General features: G+C 38.1%; 1 protein-coding gene and 1 long non-coding RNA gene across 2 annotated transcripts in view; one reads left to right on the forward strand and one right to left on the reverse strand.

Moving 5' to 3' along the window:
- The first annotated feature begins 8,089 nt into the window (after positions 1–8,089).
- Positions 8,090–9,765, forward strand: LOC124160296. Its single transcript, XR_006865139.1, has 2 exons — positions 8,090–8,427; positions 9,332–9,765. It is a non-coding gene; the product is annotated as an uncharacterized LOC124160296 (long non-coding RNA).
- A 2,836-nt stretch (positions 9,766–12,601) lies between these two features.
- The window catches only part of LOC124161067 (division abnormally delayed protein), a 1,055,554-nt gene continuing 1,051,689 nt past the window's right edge, over positions 12,602–16,466 (reverse strand). Inside the window, exon 8 of the mRNA XM_046537240.1 lies at positions 12,602–16,169. Within this exon, the coding sequence (XP_046393196.1) occupies positions 16,042–16,169 (128 nt within the window). The 3' untranslated portion in view covers positions 12,602–16,041. The remainder of the gene's footprint in view (positions 16,170–16,466) is intronic.

Consider the following 16,466-nt stretch of genomic DNA (forward strand, 5'->3'; position numbering starts at 1 on the left):
ACATGATGGGAATTTCTAACAGAGGGTGATCATATGGGCAAACTCAATCAGTTTTGAATGATTTTCTATGCTATCTGACTTTACTTTCTCTAATCTAGGCCTGAGATTTTCTTGCTAGTCGGAGGATTTCATGAAGATGGTTTTAATTCCACTACCGAAAAATAGAAAGCTGTGAAGTGCAGAGATTATAGAACTATTAGTCTATTCTCGCACATGGCGAAAGTGGTACTGAGAATATTGAACAGACGAATGGAGGCGAGGGAAAAAGAGTATTTGGGCAAAGATTAGTTTGGTTTTAGAAAAGAGAAGTCAACTTGTGATTTGCAATAATGAGGTCCCTCATGGAGAGGAACCCAGAATATAACCAGGACATACATGCCTTTTTCGTGGATTTTGAAAAACCGATTGATAGGGTGAACTGGGTAAAGTTAATTGATATTCTCAAGAGAATAGATATAGATTGGAGGGATAGATGACTAATTCGTAATCTGTATATGGCCCAGACTGTGCAAGTGACGGTAGTGGACGTAGAATCTGGGTGGGCAAGCATTGGCCAAGGTGTGAGGCATGGCTGTCGTCTATCACTGCTGCTTTTTAATGTATACACTGAGGAGATGGTAAGGGAAGCGTAGGACGAGTTGGAAGCTGGAATGAAAGTGGAAGGAACGATGTTTAAAGCGGTAAGGTTCATGGATGATCAGATGCTGATTAGCCAGTCAGCGAGGGGACTGCAGGCTCTAGTGGATGCGTTAAACAAGGGGTGCGAGGAGTATGGGATGAGGATTAATCACAAGAAGACCTAGGTAATGCGGTTTTGTAAAGCATCGCAAGAGAGGAATGTGAGATTGAATATAAAAGTAGGTGGGGAGAAGTTTGAGCAGGTAGAGCATTTCAACTATTTAGGCAGCAGATTAGAGGCGAATGGATATAGTAGTAAGGTCATCAGGAAGCAAACTGCATTTCCAAAGGAGGCATTCACGAACAGGAAGGAGCTTCTGAGAGGATCTTTATGTAAGAGTTGAAAGAAAAGGTTAGTAAAGAGTTTGATCTGGAGGGTGGCTCTCTATGGTCTGGAAACGTGAGCACTGAGGAAAGAGGATGAGAGAAGATTGAGGCATTAGAGATGTGGGTATGGAGAAGAATGGAGAAGGGAAATGGACAGAGAGGAGGAGAAACGACAAAGTGTTGGATATGGTGGGTGAGGAGAGGCAGCTCTTAGATGAGATACGGAGGAGACAGAATGTATGGATGGAGCGAATACTTAGCGGGGAGGGATGTTGAAAATGGTGTTGGAGGGTGTAATGTTAGGGAAACAAGGGAGAGGAAGGAAGAGAATAGGATTTTTAGATAGATTGAAAGGGAGAAGGACTTACAGTGAATTGAAGAAGGCAGTGCTGGAAGGAAAGGGAGGCTCCCAGATTACTTCTTTAGTACTCCATGGTAACCTACATTGATCGGTAGAATACTACATATAATAATAATAAATCTGATGGATAATGCAAACACATATGTTGTGAGTGCCACACTCAGCATCTAACATGCACTCAGGAGACATCAAAGTCACAAATTTTGGGAGACCAATCTTTCAAATTGTATTTATTTCTTTTGATCAACCTTCAAATGGCAATGCATTAACCCTCTCTAATTTACTTCAGGCCCATTTCCCTATACTGAGGAACTTTTCCAATGGCTACATGATTATTTCCTGGCCACCTTAGTGTGCAAATTTTTAGCTCTTAGAGATGAATAATACACAGTAAAACTCCTGGATCACATCTAGCTCAGTTTTCCAGGAAGTCCTTTTTCTGGAATATCCCAAGTCACATATATGTGAGTTTAAATTACCCCTTCCACTTCAATATATTTTCTGAATACCTTGCTAAAATCCTCCTTCTATGTTTTCTGTGGTTTTTTTTATTAATGGAATGGTAGGTAATGAAATGTTAGTTTGTAATCAACATAGAATAGTGAAATAAAAAGTGATTATAATTTCATATTGTTCATGAACAAACTCTCTTTCAGTAAGAACATCGAGAACACGCAGCTATCGCTACTCGTATAAAATCATTTTATTCCTTCCAATGAATGATATTTCATTGAATATGAGTTCTTTATGTACAGTGGTTTCCAAAAGTTTCTTCATAAATTGAGTGGTGCCACTTTCGTTACAATTTGGAAATTGAGTTTCGATATTTTCTATGGTACCATTAGGAGGGAAATTTGAACAACATTCACATCTCCAGCAATATTGTTATTACTACATCATAACAGGGCACTGTATGTGGCTTATGTTTAATGTTTAATGCCACATGAGTTGTGCAGCTCATGCTAGAAAATAAATATACCTCTAGAATTCCAATTTATTTTCTCTCGTAAATTGACCAATCCATCAAAGGTTATTTTCATTCTATTAATGCAGTAGCCTCAATATGAGAGTTAACGAGCATAAAATACATAAAAGATATACCACAATGCCACTCATATAATGCCACGCTAAGAAAGTGTCACTAAATCAAAATTCGGTTTGATTTGATGACAATAGAAGACTGGTTTGTCCCTGTGCTTTTCTTGAGAAAACACATAATGAGGCACCTTCAAAATCAGAGAGGGATTTGGCATAGTGATAGAGCAGCAGATTTTCCACTGCAGCTTTTGATTTTGGTGGTTCAAACTTGTCCAAGGGAATATTTTTTCAAGGACACAAATTGGTAGTAAGATATTTACTTATCCACTTTAATGCATAATCTCTACTGCTGTAATTATAAAATTTGTAAAGAAGAAATTCATTTTGTTAAATGCGGCAATGGTTATTTATTTGTCTCAAAATCTCATTTCACAAAGAAAGGGGAAAACACTTCAGGCAGGTATTCTAGCATTAGCGAGCTCTTAACGAAAGTTGCCAAGGGAACCACAGCTTAACATCTCATCCGACGGACGGAGTGTTGCGCTTGAAACGTCCTCATCCATACTCCAGTTCCTACCATACTCTGGCATGCATGTCCTTCATGACTGATGTTATGGCAGTACGGATCGGGTTCTTCACCTCTTCAAGGTGCTGAGGAAGTGGTGGTACATAAACGTTGTCTTTAACAAAACCTCACAGGAAGAAGTCACAAGGTGATGTTGTAGGCAGTTCTGACTGGCACAACTAGTTGATTTTGAAGGACTACGTGGCAAATCAGTTTGGATTTGTGCAACATTTTCTTTAGAAACTCGAGGACGGCCAGGACTCATTCCTTTTCATACACATTGTGTATCTACAAACTGTCGATACCATCTGCGAATGTTCAACCCATTCAGAGGATCAATTGGGTACCTCAATCTGAAACCTCTTTGCTCTGTTATCTTGGAATTGCACTCCACAAACTCGAGGACACAAAATGATTTCTGCTGCAGAGTAGCTATTTTGATTCTCCAAGCTTCGGAGATGAGCATTTGTGCTCTGCCAACTACCAGCTGAGTGGATTCGTATTGTTGGGCTCCTAGATGAGCCTTTTTGATTTGGTGGGTGATATTTGAGTATTTATGCAGTGGAGGTATCGATTTCAAATATATGATGATCGCCAAGCAAAACAGGAGACAACTAACAACTAGCGGCTATTAATATAGACTAGACTATGCATTTGTTTCTCCATTAGCCAAGCCGAGCCGATAACAATTGATAGTTTGGACAAAATAGCACTTTGTAATAAGTATATTCTTTTGGAAACATCCTGCATTTGTATCTCTCCCTAAATAGTGCTAACACGATGAAAATCTTATGACAAGCTACAGTTTTCATTGTACGATTTAGCATCAGAAGTTCATGACCAGCTAGACTTGTCATTTTAGCGCAAGGGTTTAATGTGAAAATGGAGGAAAAGAAGTGCTTGACAGCCAACAACTGTTAGGAATGGGAGACAGATGCCTTGGCAGCTATTGGGAGCATTGCTTAAAAGATGTTTCCCTGAACATAATGAGGGGTATGCAAGGAAAATGGGATTGGTGAAGAGAGGGACAGTGTGATGGAGGGCTAAAGATGGTGTGAGATTGTCTATGGTTCCTTAAGAACCGTCAATGGCCTATTAGGTCACCCCCAAGTTACCCATGGTCAGAGGCGGATCTAGTGGCTAAGGGGGCTATCCCCTTGGGTATCCAATTTTCACTAGATAAAATGGTAATCTTTTCTAACCCCCACTTCTGCTGGAATTTTAACCTCCACTTAGCCCCCCCTTGTCCCTATCCTGGATCTGCCACTGCCCATGGTCACATCTTGCATCTTCACTGCTGTCTTGCGGCAGTGAAATGGGTTATCAGGATGAAGTCCTTGCTCTCATCACTCATGGGGTCTTGAGGCCTTGTTTGGGGTCTAGATTCACTTTTCGTGTGTATCATTCAATGTGGCATTTGTGGGACTAATAAGATAAAGTTTTGCCACTCAAAAAAATAAACATAAGGGGTCAATTGTGTGTCCATCTGTCAATGGTGGCTAAGCATTTTCTGAAAGCAGGACATACTTGCCCATTTGAATTAGAAATACTCCACTATGAAACTAAAGGTAAAACATTAATTGGTCATGGTACCTGCACCCTGGAACCTTTCCCACACATACCCTACATAAACCATAAAATTTGACCCTTCATTCCATAACTCTAAATATTCCCACCAGGAGCAGATTAAAGTCCTTTTTTTGGGGGGGTCTCATTATGTACTTTCCTTGGCTCCTTAAAGAGCAATTAGTGGCATGCACAACCCCTCAGCGATAATGCATCTGAGGTATGATATGCATGCATAGAAAGTTGGCTATTAAATATTCATAACTATTTTTAAACATTAAATGTGTTAATAGCACTGCATGAAACTGGTAACAATGTATGCATGCAGTCGCAAGCTTGGGTACAATGCCACCTAGGTTAAAATTAGACATTAAAATATCATTTGGCATCCAGTGGCGCCGACTCCATGGGGCCTGAGGGGGCCCGAGCCCCCTCAAAGATTCATTTGGGGGGCGGAGCCCCCTCAATAATTCAAGAAAATAATTAAGTTATATTATGCTTTGTGAAATCACAAAAATGTATTGATGATTTTTATTTCCCATGCTGACGATAGTTACCTTTTAAAATAAATTCAACAATGAGTGTTGAAACAAATAATTATAAGCTTAAGCAGGTTAACTGAATCAAGTGGTGTGAATCATGGTAGTGTTTCGTTGCTGCGACACACTTTCAATTTAACCTCTTCCTAGGGCAAGACCTCCGATATGGGCCCCCCCAATAATTTTTATAAGTCGGCGCCCCTGTTGGCATCCTGGCTAAGCAAAATGACTTTTATGGTGAATTTCATCCTTTCTGGCAATTTCTTGTTAAGCTGGTAAAATAAAAACTTTCATTTGAGAGCCAAATGAAATATAAACATCTTTTCAATATTTCCAGAAATTATGAAGGCAAGCACCCCCCGTCCATCAGTCTACCTCTCATTCCCACCCTCTCACATCCAATCCTCACCTTTATCCCTTCCCCGTTGGTAAAAGGACCAATTCACAGAACACTTGAAAATGAGTAAGCATTAAAGAGCATAGGAAGATATCACAATGCAAATAAGCCTTAGGTATAAATCGTAAGTATGAGTGCAAAGTGAGAATCTTTAGTATAGTTTATCGAAATTAAAAACTACATTTTTTAAGAAAATTAAAAAAATTGCCTACTTTAAAAAACAGGAGTGGTGTTTTTTGAGGTAGTTATGCATTGCAATGAATCGACCAGGATGGACATGTTTTCAACTGAAAAATCCAAAGGAAATTGCTGTGATAGGTGCCCCAGCAGAAGGAAAGCAATACAGAACCATGGTCTCACCACTATGAGAGGATTATCTTACTAGCTCACAATACAGCCAGCCAGCTATTCGGAATCTTCTTCGAACTTGCAATGTTGTAACAGTCGAGTCAACAGTGGTTGGCAAAAAAGGAGGACAAACCATATTTCCAAGCTCCCGAGAATCACGAGATAAAGATAAAAATGGTGAAACATTTTTTATGCAATACCTTCCCTCCCCCTTCAAAACCATAGTCCTTTTCTTGTCGCCAGCTTTCCTCCCCAGTTTTCTGCATGGGTGCCATTAAGAGTCACATAGCCAGATATCCCCCTATATTGTAATATTTTTAAAATGCTGAATTTTTCATCCAGTGGACTCTATATTTTCCTTCTAATTATGCACAATAAATTGCATGAACCTGAAAATTGCCTGAAATTCCTTACCCAAAAGTTGCATCTGAATATACCTACATGGGAGGTTATACATACAATATCACCCAAGGGCCATGATGTTGCCAAATGTATTGATTCATTGCTGTTTTTATTGCACTCTCATAACCTGATTAAATGAGTGATTAAATGGCCTTTATCATTTTTCCCTGGGTACTTTTGTTAGCGGAGGTTTACAAAAATCACCATTCATCTAAGCCAAAATCAAGGGTTAGTACTTATTTAAATGTGTATAGAGATCAATGGTGTCATGGCAAAATTAGCAGTGCTGGAATGCACTTTCCTTAACTTTTTTGCAAGCAAAATTTTTCATTTCAAGTTACGTTTGCATATTTTAAAATAAATTTTAGTTTTGGTTACATTTAATTATATACATATATGGTTATGCATAAATACATATTTGGTTATGTATAAATGTTTATACTAGAAAATTTGAGGCACCAAAATTGATAAAAGTATTTGATTACTATGTCTTTTCTTAACTAGTGCCGGAACAGCATTCCGGTGCGTCCATGAGTATATAGCCACCTATCATGAAACCACTGCAGTGGTCCTGGTGGGAGGCTACCATGGTAAAAATGGATAGGGGCGCAGATAGGAATTAAGGCTAAGGGGGATTTTAGATGCAACTAATACTGGGGGGTGTCGTATACCCGCCAGGTTAAGCAGGTGTTGGTGCCCCCCCCCTGATTTTTTTTTAAAGATAAATGGTTCAAAATGATGATTTTTACGGCTTTCTGAGGGATGTTTTATTAATACTTATACTCTACTATAAGTAATATTAATCAAATTAAGTAAAATGGATTAGACTCATATTAAGTTTCTCTCAGCTCGGGGGGGGGGGGGGGGGGGGGGGGGAAGGGGGGAAGCCCGGCTTCAAAGTTCTACATAAGGTGCGTTGTAGATCCCTAGTCTAGCTTACTTACCTAAGTCCCCTCCACCCACCAATCAAGCTGGTTATGGATTCACCAAACAAATATCCGCCACTTCTTGGATTTTAACCCATGCTGAATCATCGGGAAGAGGAAAAAATTCACTAGTCGTCAAACATACGAGAACCTCGGGAAAATTCATTCAGCACGACCTAAAGAAAACACCTCGCCATTAAAATTTACCCAAAATTATTCATTATATTATGCCCACTCAAATTTATGTACCAATGACGAACGCTCTCACGGGAACTCAAAAGACATTTTTACACCGGGAATTTACTCGCGCAATCTGACTTACGTGCGAGAGCACATTTCAAATTGCACGGAGTAAAACAATGAATTGTTATAGCCCATGCGAGAATCAGTGAACGTGAGACGGCGAAATACCCGGCCTGCTCTTATTTATTTCAAGCATTCGCGTAGTTAGGCGCCAGATTATGAAAAAATGCAGTTTTGAATTGTGAAAAGGTATATGCCCCTTCTAAAATAACCTTACGAGAATAATAACTCATTTGTGTACCTGGTAGGCAAATGGATCCATGGCTCCATTTGACGTTCACTCCCTATGCAATTCCTTACGGCTTGCGTCTCTGGCATGGCAACACACAAGCTTCCAAAATCTGTAACACGCAAGATACTCTTCCGGATTGACCAATTCATAGGTGACGGTAATATCGCTAGCACAGATCCGTCAGAAATCTGCAATATCTAATTAACATGATTTATAATTGATTTTCACAGAAAGCACTTGCCCATGTCAGACGAACAAGATTTCTTCTTTTACGACAAATTCACCCACGGTTCACAGAATAAGTCGTATCAATTCTACATCATCCAGTGCTCTATCGCCTAATTCCGTGGAAGGCGCACGTACGAATAACTTGAAGCTTGAAGGACTTCGAGCGTTTCGAACATGATTAATACATTACACAGGTTAGTTGTCTTGCTACCCGTTGTAATCCGAAAGCGCTGTGGTCCGACTCCCGCGTCTATTAGTTCCCCACTTTTGCCACTTGTCGCGACAAAAATATTCTCTGGGTTGCTTAGTCATTACATTCCAACGCAAGGCAACGGACGCTTGTGTGCAGAGCTCCGGAATTCATCAATTTGTGAGATTTTCTTTGGAAAATATTTGCAATTCTCGAACTTGTTATGTGTGGGGATGCACGATCGCTTACAAGAAGACGCAAAAAGTGAACACTTCGGTGGATATCTGGAAGAAAGCAGGTCCAAGGCTATGGCATGGTGTGGCTACGGTGAGTACCATTTTAGTTGGTAAGAGGGATTGATCAACTTTGGCCGATTTTTTAAAATTTTCTGTTATTAGACGTTAATATACATATCTTGTGATGAGATAACAATTGGTTATCATTTGCCGTGGGAGGAAAGTGAGCACTGGGGAGGAAAATGTGCTGCTGCTACTTCCCGCCAGCAATGGCGGGAAGTGCCAGCTATATGCAAGTTGGCTAAAGACCTATGAAAAATTAGATCCAAAGTTTTTAGATTACGCATGTTTGCTGTTTATATCCGAATAAAATATTTTAAAGTCGGCCGGTAAGCAATTAATCGCCTTTTTTACACATCGTGGGGATATCGCGGGCGACTCCATTTTGGCGTCCTTAGTGGCAATACATGAATGTTCTTCTCTGGACTGAAAGCTTTCTATTTGTCTTCTAAATAAGTGGGGTTTAAATCAGGGAAAATCGATGTAGTGTAATGACTTCAAGGCAGAATTGTTGATATGTGAAGAGATCGATTTAATCTGCCATGTGCTTCTATTTAGATGATGCATATATCTCGCGGATTGATGCGCTGACGCAATGGCGGAATAGGAACCTCTTCGCAATGCCTACGAATTTATGTCCGCGCCAGTGAATGCGTTGTGAAAATAGGGCATCGTCGCATTAATTTGATATCTTTTCGTTTTATATAGTGAGTTCTCTTTCCGTTTGAAACATAAAATCGCTCTTTCCGTTGATAAGAGATATGTTTGTATTTTTTTATAACAGAGTTCTAAACTTTCACTGATTGGTAACTAGAAAATGTTCTAACATTTGTAATGAGTGTTAAACTATTTCTTATTGAGTATGTTGTATTGTCGATCCTTGTGTTTCATCCTTTAAATCAGTTTTCTTACATAATCTGTTTTCTACCTTTTAGTTGGAGTATTGCCGTGGTTTTGCTGTTTCGATTGCAAGGATGCTGGACCAGAAACGGCCGCTGGAGTAGTGCAATTGGTGGGAGCGAAGTTAAATTAGTGAAAGTGAAGTGCAATTAATACTATTCTGGAGCAGTCAGTGTTATCATAGTGCAATTAGGTTAGTGTAGTGCAAGTGATTTCAACGATACAAGGCTTGAATTTTTGTATTAACTGTTCTCAGTGTTGTTTCATTATTTATTTGCTGTGCTTAATCATCTTAAGTTTAAACTGTTTATAAAAGGAAAGTTATTTTACGTGGTGTGTGACTCACACAGTGAATAGCTATAGTTTGATATTGGACTAAAGAGATTTCAGTTTTACATTTGAAACTACATTTCTATGTAAGTTACAATTTTGGCAATAAATTTCTGTTTGATGTGATTGTGAACAATAATTGGGATATAATTATTTAAGTCTACATGACATCCGGTCCACGTTTCCCGTAACAGCTGCACATTGCATGATTTCTAATGTGTGTTACAGTTAATGTGAGTGCCACCCCATCAGAGGCAAGTATTTACAAATCCATGCACAGGTGAGTTTTGTGTTATAGTCATAATAAAATGCCAAATTTCAATTCTGTGAAGGACAACTGTTAGATAGGGTAGCGCTTTTTAGTCAATAGCATTCTTCATTCTTAATCTTGCTCTGTGACATCCGTTGCAAATGCAATGAGCATTGTTAGATTAATTGCCATATCTTCAACGCTTTATGATGCATCACGTCCGAAATGTTGTTTGCGGTTGTGTTCGGTGCCATTTTTTCTCGTTCCTTTTGAAATCAAAAGAGTTCGGGGCTTAGTGGGTTTTGAGCTTTATCTGTACCAATCGCTCTTTCCGTTGATAAGAGAAATGTGTTTGTATTTTTTTAAGATCGATTTCTAAACTTTCACTGATCCCTCTCGTGCAAATACTTTCTAAAAGTCGTACTTTATTTACGCTTAATTATTCTGTGGTTTTCTTCGCTGTGCCTTATGACAACTAAAGTCAACGTCATACTCCGATAACATTACCGATATACATCGCAATACTTAGAGTAGGGGAATCCAGAAGTTGCGATGTTCTGACATGTTAAGCAGGTAATTGTGCACTGTGAGAGGCGTCGTATATATTACGGAATACGTCGTCTGCTGGTCATGGAGTTAGCGGGAAATTAACAAAAGGACGATTTGTTGTTCAGTGATTCGTTGAAATGTATTTATTAACGGGTAGTGGTCAAGTCGAAAAGTTAATTCGGTTTTCTGTCCGTCCTATTGCCCTTTAAAACTATACGTTTCCCCATGCAGCGACCCGTCTTTGCAGAATAGGCAACACTGCGACATTTGGCAACACTTCGTTAGCTCGGGATGCTCATGGCAACACCTAGTGGCAGTCTCTTTAATCTCCTATATAATGTATTCTCCATGGTTTCGAAAATATTCTGCTTCACTCGGACCACGCCCTCTATGCTGTTAATGCTGCACGACAAGCGAGAATCGCAATGCGTTAAACAAGGGATTAGGCGGGGTATATGAAAACCACTTAAAAAGCACACATCATGCATAATCGAATACTTAGCGAGAAAATTTGACTAAAGAAATACAAGTTTGCTCTTAGTTACATTTAAATTACTTAGATAGCAAAAATTTTCATTAAAAAATCCGGAATCATTCATAAATAAATCCTGCATATGATCGAAAATTATGTAGTTGGGAAAAATATAATATCTAATGCATTTTGTATCCCAATTTTAGAGAATATCTGCATATTACATGTAGAGCATGTTGGTTTATTAGAAATAAATACTCCCCAACACCTTTTTACTGATCAGCATGAAGTTGGAAAATGCACGTAGTTTTTCTCGGAGGAGATTTTTATACAACATCTAACAATGCATTGTAACTAGATCACGGGGCCCCTCTATCAGCTGATCATTGATTGCAGTGCAGCTGCTTCCTTTTTTACTTTTAAGAAGGACATGCAATTAAGGCTGAGGGTTGGGATTATTTTAATGGAAGGTTGAATAAATTAACTTTATTATTTCATCAATCAATGTTATTTCTTGATTTGCCTCAAAATCTTGTATTATTTTTTGATCAAAATTTTCAAATTTTTCTTTGATATCAACAATGGCAGATTTATACACCAACCATTTTGTATTAACCAATTAATTAATACAAATAACTAGTCGTAGTGATACTGATTAGTATATGGTGAGTGATATTTAAAATGCCATTTAAATTTTTTCCAATGTTGATGAATGAACTTGTTGATGAATTATTTCATAGTTAAAATCGATAATATGTGCATTCACAGTTTTGGCATGTCCATGAAGATAGTCCACTATGGGAAAAATTTTTGAAAAATACCTTGCCTTTCATGGTGGGAATTGAGTGCATTAAGCCACACTGAGTGTTCGCTTTCCTCAGGCATTGAATGAGCATGGGATTGAACAGAGTGACATCACATAGGTAGTAAACAGTTGCCATTTTAGTCAGTATAGAATCTCCATGCTCACTTCCGATCACCATGGAAAGGGAGAAAATCAGTGAGAGTCACTCATCATTTTGTTCATAGGCGGATCTAGGGTGGGGGCACGTGGCCCCCCCCCCAGACCCATAAAAATATGCAAGATTTTTAATTTGGTTCCATTATCATTGCGTTCTTTTTGTATAACGAGGTATCCTTGTGCCCCAACCAGAACAAAATCCAGGATACGGCCTTGCTTGTGCCCCCCCCCAGAAAGAAATCCTGGATCTGCCCCTGATTTTGTTGCATGGTGGTTGCATTCAGTACATTCTTTCCGAGTGACCATGACGTCATGATCAACTGATCACAGCATAAAGTGAAGCAGAATGCACCCACATGCATACAACTACCATATTTCACCAACACAACCCAGAAATCCTTACTCGAGTTCCTGAGTGAGGCATTTTTTTCTGGCAGGGCATTATCCAGAAATATATGTTTTTGGGAGGCTTCAGTAGCAGACTGGGTAAGTTTTGAAATGGTTCATATGCAGGAAATTGATTACAATGAAGGCTAAATCTTCCAGATATTTCAGGAATGGGAGGCAAGGGGAGCCCTTGACCCCTAACTCACTCCCATCATGTATGATGGTATAGAGGGGATGACCCAACAGTACATTTGGTCACGTCGTTACCACCCGTAAGTTATTCTGAAACATTTGCTATCACAGCAATGGAATCTTCTATTTTCTGAGGTTAGGGGTGATTAATAAAATACACACACTTATTTTTGTTCAACTTTATTATGCAGTGTGCAAATTTCACAGGCAGCATTTCTTATTTTCACATATCTGACAGGTTTAAATTTCAAAATTTTGCATTTACCTCAGCTTTATTGTTTCTCCTGAACATGGTCCACAGAACAATGTGTAATTGTCAGTTGTAAAGTCCTTTGTAAATCACTTGCTTCATTGTGGCACCTGGAGCAAAAATTCTTTATATTTTTCCTCCACTAGATGACATCAGCCGTGTAAGTTTATAAAAAATGAAAATGAGGAATTCGATAATTTTTTGACTCTCAATCTCAACAAAAATAGCTAACACGAAGAGCACCTTTTGTTCAATTACTCATTCATGAATAATTATTCACATCAAAATGCATCGTTAAATATTTGCTCACCCAAAGATAAAACTACAAAACGCAATGTCAGAATCTTTTATATTAGTGTTAATTATATTTTTTTATTTTCTAAAAATGATAGAATTGATAAGCTAAAGCAGCTATGGACCAACAATTAACAAACTTCCATTTTGTCACTTTAAAATGAGTTTGACTTGACAAAACTTTGAACATCAGGTCTCAATATGTTCATTTTTCCTAAAGAGTATCACCATACCATGAATCACCTCTGAAACCCTTAGCACTGTGGCATTGTATCAAGCCACAAATAAATAGGATAACTTCTTCGTATTCTCAAAGTCTTATTCACCATCATGATCACACTTCAGTGTAATAAATTGCTGTTCACTTATTATACAAGGTGAAGTCGTATTTGCACATCAAATATTTTTCTACACTCAGCCTTACACTTAAAGAGTTAATGAGGTTATATACAAAAGACGTGCATCCCAGAATTTTCTATAAGCACTTGTAAGGTTCACCTGCGAAAAATGACAGTTGAAAACTCATCCCCAGCACTTCCACTACTACTTTATGCTGAAGTTAGTTCTCATTTAAGCTACACCACAACTAATGATTACTTCAACATCAATGCAGGAATAACCAGTGCCAGTATATGCTCATACAATTTATTGATTGGGTTTCAGAAACTTCACATAACCTTTACCAGGTTGGCTTCATATCATATTCATTCTGAATATTGTTTTACTTCTTATCATCTCTTTACATTTCAACAGCAATCATAAGCTGAGGGCACCTTTGGCACAAGCAAACATCATAGTAAAATTAGTCATTGTTACTTGGAATATAACTATAAGTCTATGAATCGAGAGGATAATACTTAGACTATATGTATTGCTGTAATGAACATTTTTCATACTGTAATCAGTATATTTTCTATAACAACAGTGACAAGATAGAGCCAATTCTGCAAATTTCACCTTATGCAATTGCATAAATATAATTTGCTTGGAAACTCAAGCTAATATATTTACTACTTCCTTAGATAAATCTCAGTTGTACTCTTGTGCAACATTATGAAGACCAATTTAAAGGAGGATTTGATTAATTCACCACAGTCAGATTGTCAAGACAAGCCCATACAACTTGGCACATTTTAAAATTTTTCCCTCGTGCTGAATTCCTCTGTACAATTCAAGAATTCTAGAAGAATGAATGAATATTTTGATGTCCTTCACTGGCACATGAAACCAATGCTTTTTAAAGCACACTGACTGCAAAATACACATTTACTGTTAACATGAAATTGTATGACATCACTAGTTGTAAGTAGGAAAGGGAGGAAGCAAGGCATTATGACCAATGCTCACACCATGTTTTATGCCCGGAAAGCTTTACAATAAAATAATAACTTTAGTTTTCTTGAATAACAATAATTGCACTTGATTATTTTTCTATCTAGGAGAAGTGGATGAAAAATTTACTGAATCTGCTAAAAAAATACTTGGGGAGTTGGGAGGTTGCATGTATTAGAAATACAACCGACAGTTAAATTAAAAGCTTCAAAGGAGTCAATGAGTTCACTGGCAAATAAAAAGAAATTGATATATTTTTAAAATGATCATTATGCTTCTATACAAGTAAAATAAGGGTGTCAAACGTATATAATGGCATTTAGTTAATTTACAGGAAGGAACATTGATTAGATGTAAGAAGTTGAGAAAATTAAGTGGATAACAATGGTATAATAATGTGATGTACACGTTAACGCAAATTTATGGCCACAGAATTGTAATCCTCTACCTTCTAGAAAAGAAAGAAAATCATTTTTACAAAAATATGTCCCATTCTAATCCTTCTAAGATTATTAAAAAATCACAGACTTTTTTTTACATCTAATATATGACATTTTTAGCTTACACTTGAAACTCTGCATAGAAAGTGTTTGAAAATATGACCAAACAAAAAGAAGATGCCGTAATTACATCATCTTATGTTTCTACATTGAATTGAAAATGGGACATTTAGCACATAAGCATGTAAGTAATTTGCTCTGAATACCACACCAAATTAAATGCGGGAATAAGGTGACTAAGATTATCTTTTTAGTAATAATCTGTTTTTTTTGCCCAATGCCATGGCTTCATTCTTTGTGTAGCACAACTGACTAATTCATTGGGATAATACAGCTGCCAATACTTTGGAAAAAGAAAATTGCAGCATATTGCGCCATTGTTATCTTACACTCATTTCAACACCTAATCCACGGCACCAAAAATCTTCCCCTAAGGTGATGACCAAATCGCAATCCATGCAACGAATCTTTAGTCTCATTGATCATACCATATACTTTGCTACAATATGACCCACACATCTTGGTGCTTGAAATGTTGAAAAAAATGACTAATTCTCCATTCTGTCATTCCTTGTCAACTCCCCAGTGTGACAGTCACCGAGCACAATGCCATTCACACCTATTTCTTCGACACTTTCCCCAACAATCTTTACACTTCAGCAGGTAACAACAGACCTCTTCCGCAAGCACACACGATTCCCACAGTCTCGCAAACAAGCACACCCCCACATTCTCCCTCACCACGTTGACCCTCTTCTCTCGGAGTCTCAATAATATATTCAGCTCAGAGGGATGAGGACAAAAATATATAAAAAAAATACATTATTCTTAAAAATAAAAAAAAGCTTCTTGACTAATTACTCCACACGAGGAAAAGGACAATAACCATTTCACACTTATCGGGCGGATCCCATTCTCCCTGCGCCTCTAATGACACCACTGTTGGGCAATGCCCAATCAAACAAATCATTATTTTTCCAACAACAATGGAGAAGATGAAGTTTTTTTTTGTTTTTATTTTTGGGTGGGCAGTCATTCTTATCTACGCAGGGAATATAGAGGAATCCAGTGGCTATGCCACATGAATTCTCTTTCCCCTCTCTCACAATCAACCATCTCGCCCCCTTTGACTCCAAAATCGGTTCTGTGGAACCACCTTGTGCTCCTTAAGTCCGTGATCTTTTTCCTCCAGTATCCAGGTAACCCTGCTGCCCAGGAAGCAAAACACTCACTCAGCTGGAGCCAGGACGTGCTTCGGCAAAATAAGCAATGCAAATGCCACAAATGTGACAAAAAGTGGAAGCCTTGATGAGTTGTTACTGATTGATGCACCTGCAGACTTTTCCTTCTCATTTTCTGCAATGTAAAAGAGAGATGTTTAATAGATTGTGGGAAGTAGACTACATACATATTTTATGATGATGAGAGGTTGAAAAAGGGTTAAAACAGTCAGGAAATGGTTGGGTCTCGTAGGGAATTATATCCGATAATTATAAGGGCGGATCCTGGATTTTTTCTGGGTAGGGGTGCCCAAGGGTCTGACAGACTAACAATCTTCTCATATTTGAGATTAAAGATAAGAAACAACAATTACTGTACGAAATATTCTCCGTATTTTAACACACAAGTTATTAATATGAAATTAATGATTGA

Source organism: Ischnura elegans, chromosome 6 (genome assembly GCF_921293095.1).
Source record: "Ischnura elegans chromosome 6, ioIscEleg1.1, whole genome shotgun sequence".
Lineage (NCBI taxonomy): Eukaryota > Metazoa > Arthropoda > Insecta > Odonata > Coenagrionidae > Ischnura > Ischnura elegans.